General features: G+C 45.9%; 1 protein-coding gene across 1 annotated transcript; it reads left to right on the top strand.

The window, feature by feature from the left end:
* Positions 941-17,770, top strand: GP2 (glycoprotein 2). The gene is made up of 11 exons (XM_018041037.1): positions 941-970; positions 2,135-2,310; positions 4,849-5,289; positions 5,776-5,886; positions 7,072-7,286; positions 7,782-7,930; positions 9,084-9,329; positions 10,196-10,358; positions 12,007-12,091; positions 13,844-13,888; positions 17,288-17,770. Exons 2-11 carry the CDS (start codon positions 2,223-2,225, stop codon positions 17,344-17,346), a joined length of 1,602 nt encoding a protein of 533 aa, XP_017896526.1. The 5' UTR covers positions 941-970; positions 2,135-2,222; the 3' UTR covers positions 17,347-17,770.

The following is a 19,438-nucleotide window of genomic DNA, read 5'->3' as shown; positions in this document are numbered from 1 at the left end:
ACCTCCAGGCTCCTTGTAGCCTTGGCTCCTTGAAGAGTCCCTGTGTAACACAGAAAGGCAATGGCCATTTATTCTGCTGAAGCTTTGACTCTTTTGTTAATTCCGTAATATCCACTTTGCCACAAAGCCAGGTTCAACCTGAAATTTAAAAGTCCGAGATCTTCAAGTTCCTCTCAATTCTCTACTTCCCAATCTCTGCGGTAGCCCACATATCGACAGGCTCTTCAGATGCTTATTTTGTCCAAGGGTCTAGGCTGTCTTTTACTGGTCTGTGATTCACATGTCCCCAGATTGGCCTTTCCCAGACTGCTCGTGGAGCATCTGAAGTTGGGTAGACTCTATAGGCCAAAAATGAGAAACACCCATCCGCCCTTCCTTATTTAGTCCCTTGTCCTAACTGACTTCAAGTTGAATGGCTTCCAGACAGAAGCAGAAGTGTTCTAAGGTGATTAGCTAGGAACGCAAAAAACAATTGGAAATCTATTGTGCAAACAAGTGTCTGTTTGATTTCTCTCCACTTCCCTTTGGATATTAAGCTTCCTTTTGATTAGTGTTTGGTTTCCAGTAATAAATATGGTGCTACTTCATGCGTTCATTGTGAGGATTAAATGTGAGAAATAATGGGTGCAAAGCAGTGCCCAGTTATGTTCAGCGTTCAGTACACGTTGCTCTTGTTTATAGAGAAGCATTTGCATGAAGGAGAGACTGCTGGAAGGGTTACATGCAGGGGGGTGATGGGCAGGGGGTGTGGGAACAAAGGGGCCTTCCCTTCACCACCCTTTCTGGTAAATTGTTTATCTTACCTGCACCCAACCAACCCAGTGTATGCCTGGGAAGGTAACTCCAGTCACATCTCTGCACCAATCCCAGAGAGCCACATCGGTGGGAAACGGCAATAAAAGGACGGTCCACAGCAGACGTGCATTTCCACAGCCAGAGAAGGAAGAACATTCCGTGTTCTTGCCACCAGGTAAGTCCTGCTTCAAGCCCCAGAAGGCTTTCTCCTGAGCCTGGGGGCCTCCTCTGATACTTGACCCTTTCAGAACCCAACAAGGAGTTTGGAGCCTGGCCTTTATTGACGACTCCAGATATCACTGTATTTCCAGTTTGACCATGACTCCAGCTACGTGCTGGCTGCTCCAGGGCAAAAAATGCCCCCTTCCCTTGTCTCTGAACACTGTCCCCTCCACCCCCCCAGGAAGACAGGCGTCTACTTAGGATTTCACCTCCAAGAATTACCAGTCCTGGGCACTCTCTCATAACATAGCCACAATATCCCTTCCAGAAACAAACTTCTGTCTTCAACTGAAGCCTTTCAGAGGCTGTAGAACATTATCCAAAGATTCTCCCATTTGAGAAAAGAGTTTCCCAGAAGAGGCGGTGTTATTTATTTGAGTGTTGGCAGGCTCTTCACAGTTCCTTGTTCCTATCCACTCCCTCCTTGCTCGTTATGCACAGCTCCCCCAAATGTCTCCTGAGCACCTCTTGTGCTGTGGGCACAGTGCGAGGAGGCCATGACAGGCTCAGTCTGACATGGTCTCACCCTCACAGACATCTGCATACACAGAGGATGCTTTGGGCTCTCTCTGCACAGTGTATGATGCACAGAACTGAGAAAGGGAAGCTGCTACTTTTGTCTCTACACACTCATAGCTCTGCCACCCTCCCTTCCATCCACTCTCCAACAGCCTCTACCTCGACCCGAGTAGGACCTGCCCTGAGACCTTCGAGGACATTCGCTAGTCTTGCTTGCCTTTGGTTCTCTTGCTGTGAACCTCACCCACTTGACAAATCTCCTGCTCCTGTTATAACATCTCTTTTCTGTAAGTCACAGAAAGGACTTCAAAGCAATACATCCTTCATGAAAGAAACCATCAGAACAATTCTGAGAAAATGGGACTAAGCAAGCTATTTCACTTCCAGCATAGTACTTGCACATAGGAGGGATTCAATAAATATTTCTGGGATTAATTTACTCTGAGTCTCCGCTATTTCATCTGTAAAATGGAAACAATAAATACACCTTCCCTGGAGGATAGTTTGGTGTCTTAAATGAGCTAAGGTATGCAAGGTGCTTGGTACAAGTCAAGTGCTAACTGATGTGAGTTCTCTAGTTTTTTTCTTGCCCCTGCAGTCAGGGGAGCAACCTCTGTCTCCCTGATCATATCTGGGTCTCCCCACGACCACTGCATGGAGAATCTGCAGGTTGCTGAGTGACCCACATGTCTCAGCTCCTGGAAAGGATGACTTCTGTCCTGTGGCTGGCCCTGGCCTCCTACATTCTGACCCTGTCATCTACAGAGCAGCAAGGTGAGTACTCTGCTCACCTGGCATCTCAGATAACCCGTGATACCTGGAGAGGCAGCAGGGGAGAGCAGAAAATTGGTTCAGGGTCAGCAAGAAAACAGGGGCATGATAAAAACTCAAGGGAAACAAGATGAGAGAACCCGGAATCTAGTCACAATCTCTCAAAGAGCCAAATCAGAAATTCCCCCTCAAGGGCAGTGGGAGCCAGTTAAAACCTCCTATGCCTGGATATGGTGGCAATCAGAGGGCTGGGGGTTCATGAGAATGTGAAGCTCCCAGTCGCTCTGTGCCTTGTTTTGGCAAGCATCTCTCTTTCCTCCAGATCAGAGCTGTGTCATTTAAAAAATAAAAATAAAAAATAAAATGAAGAGACCAGGCTTAGTGATCTCTCTGTGGTCCTTCCAAAGATCCATGGATTGGGCATCTTAGATGCTTGTAGGAAGGATTCTCAGGCTTTGCAAAAGGGTGAAAATTTCTGCCTACATCCCTGTGGAGGGAGCTGGAGGCACTTAGCTCATGGCCTCCCTTGGGAAAGTAATGCGTGCAATAACCAGTCCAAGAATAAGAAGTGCAGTGACTCCTTTCCTTAAAACAAGCATGTACAAAAGCAAGGCTTGAAAATCTGTTTCTTAAAATGTTCCTCTAATGTGATCCAGCTTTGTGGGGATGGACTGAGCCCCACTGCTCAGTGCATCAGCGCTGGGCACATGGTCACCCATTAAATAGTTTAATACATCAAAAGAAAGGAAAGGAATGTGACCCTGGTAGAATGTACTTAAGTCATCATTGGGGCATTTCAGCGTATCAGAACTAGAGGAGAGAACTAGCTTGAGCTACTAGGCTCCAGGTGCTGTGCTTGCCATTTCGCACCTAGTACCTCATTTAACCTTCTAACACTCCTTTAAAGGTTTATTCTCCCAAACGGGGCATGCATATCCTGAAATGAGGTTGCACGGCAAACTCTTAACTGCAGGGGCAAGAGTTCACTCCTTGGTTAGGAAACTAAGATCCCACATGCTTCAGGGAATAGCCAAAAAAAAAAAAAAAAAGAGAGAGAGAATTTTTGGTAGCTAAGCTATATGTACTTTTCTTCATGGGTATTAAACCATATAACTAATACATCATACCTATGGTATCACAAATACTATTCCTTAGGATGAAATGAATCTGTAAAGAGAATCACTGAAAGAAACATATGAAATATATAATGGCCTTGTTAATCACTCAATACAAAATAAAATACAAAATAAAAGGTTTTTAAAAAACTTAAAGAGTAAACTACAGACATCAGTGCATTTTATCTGTAAATATTTCAGCATGCAAATGATTAGTCTGAGTTCAATGTTGCTTTCACTTGCCTTTTTTTTTTGAGATAAACTTAAAAGATAATAAATGTACAAAATTTAAGTGTATAAATAAAGAGAAAAAACACATGAGACAAATACAAGGACAGATGGACACCTGTGTGGCAACCATGACCTGAAGTATAGGAATGGATGATATTTGCATTAGCTTACAGGTGGCATTTTGCAGAAGAGTCTCAGGGGAATTAAACCATCTGCCAAGGTCAGCCAGTCAGCAGGTGCAGAGCTGGATTTAAACCCAGACTGTCTGGCCTGTGACTTCCTCCACCCTCCACCCCACCCCTGCTTTACTTCTCCATATCTTCACACATCACAGTCCTTGAATCTGTTAAAAACCAGAGACCAGCAATAGGAAATGGCCCTATTAGACCCAGTGGTTCTCAATGGGGGTGGGGTGGCGATTTTGCTTTTCAGGGGACACTTGGCAATGTCTGGAAAGAACTTCAGGGAGGAGTACCCTTGGCGTTTAGTGAGAAAACTCAAGGAAGCTGCTAAACATCCTACAGTGCACAGGACAGAGCCCGTCCCCCAATATAATTATCCAGCCCAAACATCAGTAGTGCTGGGGCTGAGAAATCGTCATCTACTGATAAAGGAAAAATCTCTATGATATTCTAAATAATCAATGCAAGTGGAAAGAAAGCTGTACAGCATTAAACACATTTAAAAAAAAACTATTTTAAATATATGCACAGGAAGGGTCTGAAAATTGTATGACAAATTTATGGTTACGTCTGGGAATGGAATGAGCTATGACAGGTGTCATTTCTACTTTATTCATTTTAATAACCTTCGAGTTTTCTCCCATGAGCCTATGCTACATTTACAATGAGAAAAACAAATACTGGCAGGCAGAACCACAGTGTGTGGTGGCTCACGGGAGCCCTGCAACAATCCAGAGCCCGCATCACCACTCAGGCTCAGTATGAGTGACACCCTCTGGGGCTACGCAGAGAGTGTGGGGACTCTGATGTTCTTAATGCCAACAATATACCACACAAAGCCCTCGTTATTATTCTGACCCCGAGGTGATGAAGGCTGATGTGCAACCAATGGGTCGTGTGCCTGTTGCCTTCACTGGGTTCCCTAGCCTTCCCAAAACAGAGTGTGCAGGGCACGACAACCCTATAGGCCCCAGGGTCTGCTCCGTAAACCCGAACGTACCGTTATTCTCCAGGTTACAGAAACTCCACCAACAGCGGTTCCTATGAAGAGGACTTGGATTGCGGAGCCCCTGGCACCCCAGAGGCCCAGCTCTGTTTTGACCCCTGCCAGAATTACACCCTCCTGAATGAACCCTTTCGAAGCACAGAGAACACAGAGGATGTCCAAGGCTGTGACAGCGACAAACACGGCTGGTACCGATTTGTGGGCGACGGAGGAGTGAGGATGCCGGAGGACTGTGTCCCCGCCTTCCGATGCCAGACGTCTGCGCCCCTGTGGCTGAATGGCACCCATCCCGGCCTCGGGGAGGGCATCGTCAACCGCACCGCCTGTGCCCACTGGAGTGGCAACTGCTGCCTCTGGAAGACAGAGGTGCTGGTGAAGGCCTGCCCAGGCCCGTACCACGTGTACCGGTTGGAGGGCACCCCTCAATGTAATCTGAGATACTGCACAGGTGAGCGGGGCAGGGCAACCTGGTAAAGTGCCCAGGGTCAGTAGAGTGGGTGCAGCGGGTCAGGAGGAGCCTGAACATAACAGCCTCGGTTCAGCGCCTGCAGTGGGCACAGACAGGTTAAGCAATTCTCCCAGCATCACAGAGCTGGAATGTGGCAGAGCCAATTTGAACCTAGCATCCCAGCTCCACGATCCAAATGCTACCCCCACCCCCATGAGGTCTACATGTGAACTGAAAGAGGTAAGGCATGGAAAGTTCTGGGAATAGCATCTGCCTTGTAGTAAAAGCACCAAGATGGAAGCTCCAAGGTTCTCACCCCACCGGATCAGGAGTTGGGAAATTCAAGTTCGAGGCCTGACGCTTCCACCAAATATGGCACAACCCTTGTCAAACATGGCACCTCTTCTGTAGAATAAGGTTGGCCTTGGTGGCCTCAAGTCCACCCTGCTGGGCACCCTGATCCTCTTCCTCCACGCCTCACCCCAGACCCTGCCACCTCGGAGCACAAGTGTGACAGGACCTGCCGCCCCGAGGAGGAGTGTCGCCTCGTCAGTGGCACCTGGGGCTGCTTCTGCAGACAGGACCTCAACGTCTCCGGTGAGCACTGGGACTGTGCTGACCCAGCGGGCAGGGCAAGAGGGAGGGAGCTCCAGAGGGTCAGGACTAGGTGTGGACCACAGTCAGTGGTGATGGAACCGAGGTCAGTGGAAGAGACGTGCCAAGCCAGTGAGTTTGCAAGGATGGGGCCAGGGGTCAGACACATTTCCAGGTCAGCCACTGGACTGTGGCCTTGGGAATGGGTGGGCTTGACTCATGAGGGACAAAGATACTGAGGATGAGGACTCTGCCAGCGTTGGAAGTTGTGTTCAGGTGTTGGCATGGTCTCCACGTGAGGAACAAGGGCAGACTCCTGTGTCAGTCTTGGATTTGTCGGGTGGGGTCTGGGACCTGGGACCAGCTGCTTACCCTCTCTGAACCTTAACATCCTTATCTGTAAAATGTGGGTGAGATAATAATAATAAAACAAAACCCACCAAGCAGGGCTTTGATGAGAATTCAGTAAGACCAGTCCAAATGGGCAGGCTCTGGAGGTGATGTTCTTGTCATCCCAGCAGGTAAGCAAACACAGGCAGGTGACCCATGGCTACAGATAAGCCCTAAGCCCTGGGTGGGAGTTGGAGGGGCTTCCCAGTGAGATCTTCTTCCCTCCTAGACTCTAACGAGAGCCTTTAATTCTTGCTTTGGGCACAAGCCCGCTTTCCTCTGTGCATACTCCTCGCCCCTGTGGAGGAGAGAGTGTTCTATGTTGAGGGACAAGAAGGAGCTTGAGGTCCCTATCTGTGGTGGCAAGCGTGTCCTTCTACTCCACATGCAGGGAGAGCACCTTTCACATGGGAGAATCATTTCCTGTTTTCAGGGAAACAGAGAGGTGTGTCTGAGCGTGGCTCTTGCATTAGCTGCAACTTAAGCAACTTTAATTCAAAATAATCAATACACCATTTGGCATATTTGGGGATGATCTGCTCTGGGTCCCAGGAGGGACCAGACATGAGAGCCTTCGCCAAGCCTGCAGACAGCATGCTTGGAAATCTTGGACGGGGGCATCTTGGCCAGCCTCACCTACCGCAAGCCTGAGTGTAAATCCCACGTGGGCCTCAGGCCCCTCTAGTCTCCCCAGACTCCTGCTGGGCAAGGCGGTTTGCCAAAGGGCACAATATGTGAGCTCTGCCCTCTCCTTCCAGACCCCTATCCACTCTACCTGCCTTCCTCTCGACTTTCCAGATGTACACAGTTTGCAGCCTCAGCTGGACTGTGGGGACAAGGAGATCAAAGTGTCACTGGACAAGTGTCTGCTGGGAAGCCTGGGTTTTGGAGATGAGGTCCACGCCTACCTGCAGGACGGGAACTGGAACTGCAGCAGCCTCGGGCAGAGTGAAGAGAACTGGATATCTGTGACCGATCCCACCCAGGCTGGTGCCTGTGGAAACATTCTGGAGGTGAGTGATGTTTATACCCCTGCTGCCAGAGTGCAGGAGCTGGGCAGGCGAGGTGTAACTCAGTAACTATGAGTCCTTGGACAAGTAACTTAGCCTCCATGGACCTCTAAGGGCATGTGAGTTTACACATGTTGGTCCAGGAGGCAGCTTAGAATAGGCTTGATGCTTAAGCTCAGTAAATGAAACCTATGATTATGATTCTTTCACTTAGGGATAATGTGGGAGGGGTTCACAAAGGAGCAAGCGTGGCAGTTCCTGACTGTTCCCAAGAGTCAACAGTTTATCGTTCTAGTTTTCGATCTGGGATCCTCATTCCCCTTCCAATAAAGTGCCAGTGCCACTCGGGGAGGAGATCCATTGCCTCCGTGAGATCAGAGGACAGGGTTGTCCGCTTGATTGACAGCATCAACTCTGGAGTCACACAGACCTGAGTCCCAGATACACTTGTACCTGCATCCATGTCGACATGTATGTGGTCTTGTTTTTATGCCAAAGAGAAACCAGACCCATGCCATCTACAAAAACACCCTCTCCTTAGTCAACGATTTCATCATCAGAGACACCATTCTCAGCATCAGCTTCCAGTGTGCCTACCCATTGGACATGAAAGTCAGCCTTCAAACGGCCCTGCAGCCCATTGTAAGGTATGGCACTGATCTTTACCCTTTGACCTATAACCCTGACTGACTTCGTGCACATTTTATCATGTCCACAGGATGCTACCCACCGCCCTCAGGAACTTCCATTCATTCCACAAATATTTGTTGATTATGTATTAGGATGTTCAGCATGAACAAAGCAGGCATAGAATATTTTGTGGATATTGAAGATTATTACTATGAAGCAATGCAACGACATGAAACAGTGTTAATTAAATAAGCTGAGGAACAGAAGAGCATGACAATTTCATTTATCTTGAGGTAGAAAGGCATTAAACAACTCATTATATCAAAAATTATTTACAAGTGCAATGCAGGCAATGTAGGGGAGGCACAGGGTGCTGTGGGAGCAGGAACAAGGGTCCCTGACCTAATCTTGGTTGGGGGGGAAAGCTGGGGGCAGGAAAGCTTCCCTGCACATGTGGGATTTAAGCCAGACCAGATTTGATTGGATAAACTCATCAGATACAGAACCAAATAGAAATTTGGGTGGAATTCAATTAGGGCAGGGGGTCTGGTCATTTGTTCACTGCTATCTAAGTGTGCCTGGAATGGTCCCTGCTGAAGGAATTCCTCGACATTCCTAGATGTGCTTAGGAAACTTTCTGAGGTATTCGAAATCCAGAGTACCTGTCCCCATTACCTTTTTGCCTCCTGGGCTCACAGAATGGCATAATCAGGATTAGAAATTTTATAGTTCCGTTTCTAGTTTTCAGTCTGTAATGCGTTGGGGCCCAAGGTTCATAAAAATATAAATATTAAAGCTATTTTATTTATCTTGTTAAAACTGATGTTTCACTGAAAATTATGGGATAGAGGGAAGAGATGTGCTGCTAAAAATTGTGAGCCCACAGAACTGGTCCCAAGCCCAGTTCTGCAGGTGAGAAGACGGAGGTGCTCTTTGAGTGAAGGCGGTATGTGTGCTCTCTGATGCAGGGAGGACTGGTAGGAAACCTGAAGTCAGACATCTGTTTGTTGAGTTGAATGCCTAGAAGATAGTAGATACTTGATATAAGTAAATGACTAGTTCATTTAGGAATCAAAGGTGCGCCTCCGGCTTCATAATCTTACACAGGTGTGGGACTCGATTTTGTTCTCGCTGTTCAAAACCTCACTGTTGTGGTTTTTGTGCTCTCAGCTCCCTGAACATCAGTATGGAAGGGGAGGGCGAGTTCACTGTCAGGATGGCCCTCTTTCAAGACAAGGACTACAGGTCTCCTTATGAAGGGACTGCAGTCACGCTGTCTGTTGAATCCATGCTCTATGTGGGCGCCATCTTGGAGAGAGGGGACACGTCCCGATTTAACCTGGTGTTGAAGAACTGCTATGCCACGCCCACTGAAGACAAGACTGACCCTGTGAAATACTTCATCATCAGGAACAGGTACTGGACAGTCTGGGGTTATCCTTCGGCCTAAATGAGGTTTGGGGTAGAGAACAATGATCAGCTCATCCCTGCCTGGCAGTTGTGTCAATTGGCTTGCCTCTTTTGGAAAACAATTTGGTATGACATGACCCTTGACTCAGAAATATCACTCCTGAAATTGTGGCCTTAAAAGATTAATGCAAAATAGATGGGCAAGGTAAAGAAATGCCAGTCATTTTTCATTTCAGTATCTTTTATCATTTTGGAAGTAGGTTCATAGATCAAAGGGGACTTTTATACAGATGTTAACACTGACTACACAACATGAAAACAAAATATGGGACAAAATATGATTGAATTGTTAACTGGCAAAAACAAAGGAAATGCATATCTATAGATCATGATTCAAACTGTAGTTAAAATACCAGTTAATATTTAGCATAGAGTTTAGGTGTGTACCAAGCACTGTGCTAAGCAGAATACAAGGATTATCTCATTAAATGTTCACATCAATCCTAGGAAGTACATATTCCTGTCCCTACTTTATAGAAAATAAAACTGAGGTTCAGTAAAGTTAAGTAATCAGCTCACAATCATTTAGTTAGAAAGTGGGTTGGGTTGGAATTTAAAATCAGTCTGTCTCATTCTGGGGACTGTAGGCCCTCAAATTTAAACCACGTAAGTTTATTGGTCACATTGTGGAGAAAACCTGGAGGAATAAAAATCTATGCTATAGGTTGGAATGAACCATGGCGGGGGGTGAGGGGCTCTTTAATTCTCTCCAATGCTGTTTTTATGCTGGATGCAGATTAGAAATGCAGTAAGAGCCTCAGACCCCCTGAGTTTTCCTAGAAGTTAGATCCTTGTCCCTGTCACCCTCTCAGCTGCCCAAATCAACGTGATTCCACTATCTCCGTGGAAGAGAATGGGGTGTCAGCAGAAAGCCGGTTCTCAGTTCAGATGTTCATGTTTGCTGGAAATTATGACCTAGTTTTCCTGCATTGTGAGGTTTCTCTCTGTGATTTCATTAAAGAAGAGTGCCAACCGGTGAGTATCTCTTTGAACTAAACTATTCAGTGCCTGACATGGGGCCTGGTACCTCCATACATGTTTATTGGAATTCTGTATGGATTGAAAGAGGGGAGGGTGGGAAGGAGAGAAGAAGGGAGAAAGGGAGAGAAAGAAAATCAGATAGATGATGAGATGGAAAGATGGATGGATGGATGAATTAATGGAAGGGAGGGAAGGAGAAACAGAGAAAGAGAGGGAAGAAAGGATGAATGGATATCACTTAAGTCTCCAAAAGCCCATGTGTAAGCAATTATAGTATCCCCAGGAAGCATATTAGATGAAAGAGCCTGTCTACTATGTTTCCTTAGTAGAGAACATTTTAAATGATTTTACTAATAGTTGACTTCTTTCAGTGCTTACTCTGTGTCAGTTCAATCCAGTTTAGTTGCTCAGTCATGTCCGACTCTTTGCAACCTCATGGACTGCAGCACACCAGGCCTCCCTGTCCATCACCAACTCCCAGAGCTTGCTCAAACTCATGTCCATCGAGTTGGTGGTGCCATCCAACCATCTCATCCTCTGTTATCCCCTTCTCTTCCCAGCTTCAATCTTTCCCAGCATCAGGGTCTTTTCCAATGAGTCAGTTTTTCGCATCAGGTGGCCAGAGTATTGGGGTTTCAGCTTCAGCATCAGTCCTTCCAATGAATATTCAGGACTGATTTCCTTTAGGATGGACTGGTTAGATCTCTTTGCAGTCCAAGGGACTCTCAAGGGTCTTCTCCAACACCATGGTTCAAAAGCATCAATTCTTCTGTGCTTTCTTTATAGTCCAACTCTCACATCCATACATGACTACTGGAAAAACCATAGCTTTGACTAGATGGACCTTTATTGACAAAGTAATGTCTCTGCTTTTTAATATACTGTCTAGGTTGGTCATAACTTTTCTTCTAAGGAGCAAACGCCTTTTAATTTCATGGCTACAGTCACCATCTGCAGTGATTTTGGAGGCCAAGAAAATAAAGTCTGTCACTGTTTTCATTGTTTCCCCATCTATTTGCCATGAAATGATGGGACCGGATGCCATGATCTTGGTTTTTTGAATGTTGAGTTTTAAGCCTGTGTCAAGCACCATTCTAAAACTTTTATATGCCTTATCCAATTTAATTCTCACAGCACACTTTAAAGTAGATTCTTTTATTAACCACATCTTACAGGTGAAGAAACTGAGCTCAGAGAGGTTACTTGCCTAAGGGCCACAGAGCTAGAAAGTACCAGGGCTGAGTATGCCCTGGCGGAGGAGTGACTTGCATGCCCATGCTCTTAACCCAGATTCAACACTGCCTACTAAGAGTTGGCATTTCTTGAGTGCTTGCTGTGTGTCTGTGTGTTGCACACATATTTCCTTTTAACCTTCACAGCCAAGAAGATGTGATTTAATAATAGTAGACAGGTGTCATCATTTAGCCCAAGTTAGACAACTGAAAGAAAAGAGAGGAGATTCAAACCCAAGTTCATTTGACATGACTGAGAATTCTCTAGATTGAGAAAACCACAGCATCAGAGTCAGGATCATATTGTGGGTGGGGGCCCATTCCTGGGCCAGAGCTCCTCAAGGCAGGAGAAATTTGGATAAGAACATGCCTTTACATTTTGATATAATGAGAATTCTCCATCCCCACAGTCTTGCTCAAGAAGTCAACTCCGCAGTGAAGCAGTGGCTATCGACCCAGCCCGAGTTCTAGACCTGGGACCCATCACTCGCAAAGGTAAGATGAAGCCAAGTCCTGGTGATAGCTCCAGCTGGCCAAGTGCTGACAGTTAACCTCAGGAGCCTGGGGTCACCAACTTAACAGCCCAGGTCCTTTTCTGCTTCCTCAGGAAACCCAGTGGTAAGTGCATCTTTGCAGGAGATGTTTTGGGTAATGATAGTAGCATTTGCCACTTGTACTGGGCTTCCTATGTACTAGAGATCAGGCTAAGGTCTCAGAACCCACTGACTCAATCCTCCCCAACTGCATCCATTTTACAGGTGAGAAACTGAAGCTCAGAGAGATTAAATGACTCCCCCAAGATCATCTACTCACGAGCAGCTGGAGTTAGCATTGAACCTAGCTCAGGCTGATTCCCAAGCACGTGTCTTTTGTTTTTTCCCTCCTGCCAGGTGCTCATAATTCAATCCCTTTGAGGTGAGGTCTAAGTGCTAAACCAGCTTAGGTTTCTGGAGAATGACCATGTTTCTCACAATCCAGTTATGGTGTTCAGGGGCATGACGTAGGAGAAGCTTTCCAAACGCTCCTTAGATTTTCCTATGTCTATCCTGCAGGCTAGCAGTTCTCTCATAGCTTTTACTTGCACTGAATTGACAGAATCAAGAAGTCAAAAAACTTAATAATAACAGTTTAATAGTAACATTAAACTTAATAGTACTTTAAAGTTTAAAGTTTACTGTTAAATAGTAAACTTAATAGTAACATTAATAACGGGTTTCCCAGGTGGCCTGGAAAATCCCATGGACGGAGGAGCCTGGTGGGCTGCAGTCCATGGGTTCGCTAAGAGGCAGACATGAGTGAGCGACTTCATTCTCACTTCTCACTTTCATGCATTGGAGAAGGACATGGCAACCCACTCCAGTGTTGTTGCCTGGAGAAGCCCAGGGACGGCGGAGCCTGGTGGGCTGCCATCTATGGGGTCACACAGAGTCGGACACGACTGAAGCAACTTAGCAGCAGCAGGTGGCCCTAGTGGGAAAGAACCCACCTGCCAATGAAGGAGACATAAAAGACTCTGGTTCCATTCCTATAACCGGAAGATCCCCTGGAGGAGGGCACGGCAACCCACTCCAGTATTCTTGCCTGGAGACTCCCATGGACAGAGGAGCTTGGTGGGCTACAGTCCATAGGGTTGCAAAGAGTCGGACATGACTGAAGTGACTTAGCATGCATGCAACATTAATAATATTAATAATAGTAACAATAATAATACCTCCTGCCTGGCACCACATTTATATGCATAATCACATGGAATGTTCACAATAGTCTAGGGACATAAGCACTATTACCACTATCATTCTCCAGATAAGTAAACTGAGGCTGTCTCATGAAGAAGACCCTGCCCCTAGTTATCTTGTTCTTTTATTGAATCTTCCACTAGAAGCTCATGTGTTGTCACAGAGTACATTGGGGAGGAGGGAGGAGGGATTGAGAACTCCACTTTGCAATCAGGTAGACTGGGGTTCGAATCGAAACTCTTCCACTTATTAGCAGACATTGCTGAGCCTCAGTCTTCTCATCTGGCAAATGGGGATGAGAACACTCTTCACAAATCTCTCAGGAGGATTAAGTTTCAAATGCATGAAATGTGTTTAGAAAGGTATTTGCTAAATAATAGATGTTGCCACAATGTGGATTGCCAGTGACTGTGATGACCAGGTCCAGGAGGTCTTGGAGCAACTCTGGCTACAGTGCCACAGCCAGTGGAGCATGACTGTGGAAATCCTCACCTTCTGATCTTGTCTCTAGGTGCCCAGCCTCTTGGTGTCATGAGTGGAACACCCAACACTGCAGGTACACTATTTTCTCTTGCCTTTCCCACAGCTCTCCCAACTCTCCTTCGTTTTAATTCAGTGCATATTTATTTAGTCTCCTCTATGTGACAGGCCCCATGAACTGTGCCAAGATCTGTGAACCCTGAAATGAATCAAACCCTAGACTGGCTCTAGAGATGCTCACAGTGCAGCAGGAGGGCCATCATTAGACAAAAAAAAAAATGTTTATTGAGCACCAGCTGGGGTTAGGCATTGTTATTGGCACTAAGGTTATAATGGTCAATGGTACAGGTCAGGTGCCTGCCCTAATGGAGATTGTGTTCCAGTTTCAAAATAGATGATAAAAAAGCTCACAAGGCAATTTAGAAATAGAAGAGAATGATGTGATAGAAAATTATCAGCATGGGTAATACTGCCTTCAATAATGCAGAAGTTTATTTCTCTCACACACAAATGAAGTCAATAAGACAAGCAATCCAGGACTAACAGGCCAGTATCATGGGGTCTTCAAGAATCCAGACTGTCTTCTTGGGTGGGGGAAGGCTAGCTCCTAATAAAGAGAGCAAGGCTCTGAAGGCATTGGTTCAAGGCTATCAGAAGAATCACAATCCTTAGGAGCCTCTATCCAGATGATTCCACCCCATGTTCCTCAGTTCCCAGGTTTTTCCAACCAGGGCTCTGACATTGTTGCAAAGCTGCCCAAACAGAGCATTCAACCATCTTTTAAACCTGGCAACTACCATGAGTCCAAATTTGCTCCTCAGGGGTATCCACTCTTCTAATGCTGGAGATAAGGGCCTCTTACAAGTTACCTACCAAAGAGACACTCCAGCCCTTTCACTTGGCCCTAACTATTAAAACCCCTCCATTTCTCACTTTTCTGCAATAGGGCATTACTATAGACAGGGAGGCCTGGCATGCTGTGATTCATGGGGTCACAAAGAGTTGGACACGACTGAGTGACTGAACTGAACTGACCTGACCTGACTGATAAAGCAGTAATCATTAACCAAGTCCATTTCCCCTGTACTTAAAGGCCTGAATCATTGCACTGGACAGAGAATTCCCCTCCTCAATAGTAATTTTCTCTTGGGTCACTAACTGAAGAAATTTTTTAGCAATTATTTTGCTACCTTATGATGGGAACTACTCATGCCACGCAGATTGTGTTCTAAAAAAAAAAAAAGAATCCAGGCTCCTTCCATCTCACCCCTCTACCATGTTTAGGATGTTACCATCATATTCATGGTCCAAGATGGCAGACAGAACACCAATCTTTATATATAGGCCAGGATGGAGGGAACTTGGAAGAAGTCCATGACTTTTAAGGAACAATCCTGGAAGCTGACACCTTATATCTTCACTTATGTCTCATTGATCAGTGCTGAGTCACATGGCCACATCTGGCTGCAAAGGAAGTTGGGAAATACAGTCTTTATCCTCGATGGTCACACACCCAACCAATGTTTGATGGATCTGTTAACAAGATAGGAAGGAAGAATGAATATCAGAATGGAAAAGTAGTCAGAAAATTTTTTGAAGGAGGTAATATTTGAACTAAATGAGAAAAAGGAGCCAGGTATGCAAATATTAGCAGAACAAGCCCTGTAGGAAAAATGAACAACAATTGTGAAATTAAATACTCATATAAGCAAATAAATCACAAGCAAGTAGATAGTGCAGAAGAGTAATTAATTGTATTGAATAAGATCAGAAGAGAATTTCAGCTGATGTTAACATCTGAATGTGGTTTTGATGAATGAATGGAGTTCTGTAGGGAGACAAATCTAAGAAACATATTTTGGTCCAAAGGGAAAGCAGTGCTATTAAGATTTCACTATCCCCCAAAATAGCCTATACTGGTGAACCCAGACATTAAAAAGTTCTACCCATCCTCAAATCTCCAACTAGATAACAGTCTAAATGTTTCCAAATAACCTCAGTGCTAACATTCAGACAATGCTCGGAAAAGCAATACTCATTAGAGAGGGTGGTTAGAGCTCAGACTGCAAGCAGCTTGAGAGCAGGGACCTCAATCTCATTAATTTCTTCCAGTCCTTCAGGTTAGCATAGTGCCTGGAACCACCCGGCTTCTCAATGGACTTTTCTAAATTGACTAATTTCTTGGTGGGTACTGGTTTCTGGAGACTTTTGAAAACGGAGGAATCACTCCAACAGGACGCGGTGGCAGACTACTGCAAGAGTGCGCCTATGGGTTTCATAGTTTGCTCTCTCCCACAGCCATTTATGATGTTTTTAGAACTAACTGAACATCAACCTACGTTTCATAATTATAAACGGGTTGTCATATAATGATATGTATCTGAAAATTGTGATATTCGTCTCCCTCTCCCTCCTAAGGACATCAGAAAGTTATTTTGAAATTTAGGGCTTGAGGAGCCCCTATAATCTGGTGTTGGGTAGAAGGAGCTTGCACATGCCTCTCCAAGATCCTTTAATATGAGATAGCTATGATCCGGGAGACAAGCCCTTCTTTAACCCTGAGTATACAGTAATGTTCAGAAGAGATATGATTCCAACCTCCCAGATCTTAGAGTCTGATTTTCAAAACCAATGCTTACATGGTGTTTACCATGTGTCAGGCACTGTTCTAAATGCTTGCTATGAGTTCACTCACTCGCCTTACAAAAATCTCATGCAGTAATAGCTGTTAGTAATGATCCTATTTTGCACACAGGGACATTCAGGCACAGAGAGGTTCAATAACTCACCTGGGCCTGCATAGCTAGTTGCAGAGCCAGAATTCTAAACTAAGTAGTCAGGCTTCAGAGGTAATGCTTTTTTAACCTCTTTCTGCCTTCAGTGTCTTTCTGCCTCTTCACTATCAGAGTGAGTAATGCTAGCTACTGTGACAAGTGATCCACAACTTTCCGTGCTTTTATGCAACAGTTTATTTCCCATAAAATCACTGGAAGATGCAGCTCAGTGCCCCTTACAGTCATTAGAAACTGGAGTTCTTACCTTCTGGTAAATTCTGGCAACTCTGCTGTCCCCTGAAAGTCCTCTCTTGGAGGCTCTGCATCTGGTCCCTAGATGCTGGATGAGGAAGCATGGAAAATTATGTAGGAGGCTTTAAGAACCAGGCCTAAAAGTGGCACATGTGACTTCTACCCACATTCTATTGGTCAGATCCAGTCATATGGCCCTACCTACTGCAATGCATGGGGGAAAAAGTAACTTCCTATGTGCCCACAGGGAAATGAAGTGTTTGGTGGTGGTGAGTCAGCTTTGCCTCTACGACATGGCCCTTTGCCACCTCCCAGGGGCAGAAAGCTAAAATAGATATTAAGGATACTCTGTGTCTGTCATCCTTGTCCAGCAGAAGATAGGGACGCCGCCTCACGTTGGCTGCTGAGTTCCAGAGCCCAGCACCCGACAGTCCTCTCTTGTGTTTCAGGATTCCTGGTGGCCTGGCCCATGGTTCTCCTGCCTGTCCTCCTGGCTGGGCTATTCTGAGAGCTCGGCTGGGCATCTGGCCTTGAAGCTTGTGTTCTTCCCTCTGGCGATGGCTTCTAGTCACCCTGCAGCTCTGCTGGTTCTGTCTTCAAACAAATCATGTTGTCTCCAGGCCTGACTAGTTCTGGAGAAAAAGAAGAGCTTTCCCTTGTTTAACACTCTCAGTCCTTTGTATTCCTCTTTTTCTCATGGTGGGGGCTCTGACACCTGGCCTGGACTGACTTTTCTCATTCATTAGCAGGCTCTTGAAAGCAAACTTGCTAGGTGCTTGTGTGTCTACAAGTATAACACATGTTCATAGCTTCAGGGAAGAGGGGCTGTGTCAATGAGGGGAAGGAGCAGGGGCAGAGCTTGTAAAAGAGGCACCCTCCACGATCTTCGGAAGCGCCTCCATTCTGACTGCCAATAAATTGAACAGACTGATGTTTGCTTTCACCCCACTTCCTCTGGTATATTTCCATCATGGTTTCAACAATTTCTATGAAACATGTTGTAATGTGACCACTTTTGGAGACCTTGCACCAGAGAAGACTAGTCCCCATTGCTCCCCTGACCCCACCGCACTGCAGACCTGCTTTGACATACTAGAACTATACAAACTCCTACCCCTGGGACCTGGATGCTAGAAGAACTGCTCAGTCTGGGTGCAGAGATGTTGTCTCCCAAGAGCACACCTCTAGGGGTAAATAGTGATGCCCTTGCTCTGAAGGGTTCCGCAGGGAGTCCCAGTGTAAAATAATGCATCAATTCTGCCCGGAGGATGTAGCAGCAGAGCCTGGAGGGTGAGTAAAATCCCTTTCTGGAAACCTTGAATAAACCTTCAGGAAGACTCCACGAAGATGCCTCAGGTAGAGAATACTACGCATGAGACCCCTCCAAGCTGGCTTCAGGGAAAGTGACAGGATCAGTGCTAGATCAGCAGGAGTATGTGCACAGTCATGTCTGACTCTTTGAGACCCCATGGATCGTAGCTGCCAGGTTTCTCTGTCCATGGAACTTTCCAGGCAAGAACACTGGAGTGAGTTACCATTTCCTAGTCCAGAGGATCTTCCCAACCCAGGGCCTAAACCTGCATCTCTTGCGTCTCCTGCATTGGCAGGTGGGTTCTTTACCACTGCGCCACCTGGAAGCCCATAGTTGACCAGGGGCAGAGCCTATTCATCTGCCAGGAGGAGACTTTGCAAAGTGCCACATGGTCAGAGATGATGTGGTTACAAGAAACAAAACCCCACTCCAACAGACTCAGACCAGAGGGGAATTAATTGTAAGAATATAGGAGCACAAAGACCAAGGGCAAAAGATACAGCCTCACTGCACAAGGAGAACCACGAGAAACACGTTTGTCACTTTCCACCTGTCAGTCTTCCTGAAAGCACACAGCCTTTACATCTGCTTATTTTTGTGTGTCCCCTTCATTTTCCCCTCTCTGTGAAATTAACTTTTCCCATCCATTCATCATCGTTGACTACATATGGACACTGCAGCTTCACATCACTTCAGGGACCACAGAGACCAACTGGCATTCTGGTGTCCCACATCCAAACTGTACCTAGGGAGTATGAGTTCCCTGCGTGGGTCTGAGTGCTTTCCCTGGCTTGTTGAGGCCATGTGAGTGGGCTCATCTAGGACAAACGGAGCCACTAGGGCTGACCTGAGGGGGCAAGTCTCAGATAAATGGGGGTGTTGTCTGGACAGATATACCAAAAGACCACTGTGATAGTGGTTCTTTGAAAGGGGGATTCCTGGGAGAAATTGCTTTCTTTTTCCCAGTAAGTTGGAGGATTCACAGGTACTACATGCCAAGAAAGGTGGTGTGCTAGCAATGGATCTCAAAGGAGGTCGGAGGTCCTAATTTTTCCCCTCTCTGAGGCTCATCTTCTCCTTTCTGTAGGGAAAAGGGGCTTGGCTATAACAAGAGTCACAACATTTATAGGGGAGCCATTTTTTTTTTTTTTTAATGCAAGTCTGCCTGAGCATCCAATGTAGAGAAGTTAATAGACTTTCTGATGCCAGGTTTACCTCTTCCATTCTGTGTTTGCCTCCTCAACCCTTCAGAGAAACTCCATGATAACCCACAGGGTTACCAGGGGCA

This window comes from Capra hircus, chromosome 25 (assembly GCF_001704415.2).
Source record: "Capra hircus breed San Clemente chromosome 25, ASM170441v1, whole genome shotgun sequence".
NCBI lineage: Eukaryota > Metazoa > Chordata > Mammalia > Artiodactyla > Bovidae > Capra > Capra hircus.
This window is presented reverse-complemented; position numbering and strand designations above follow the sequence as displayed.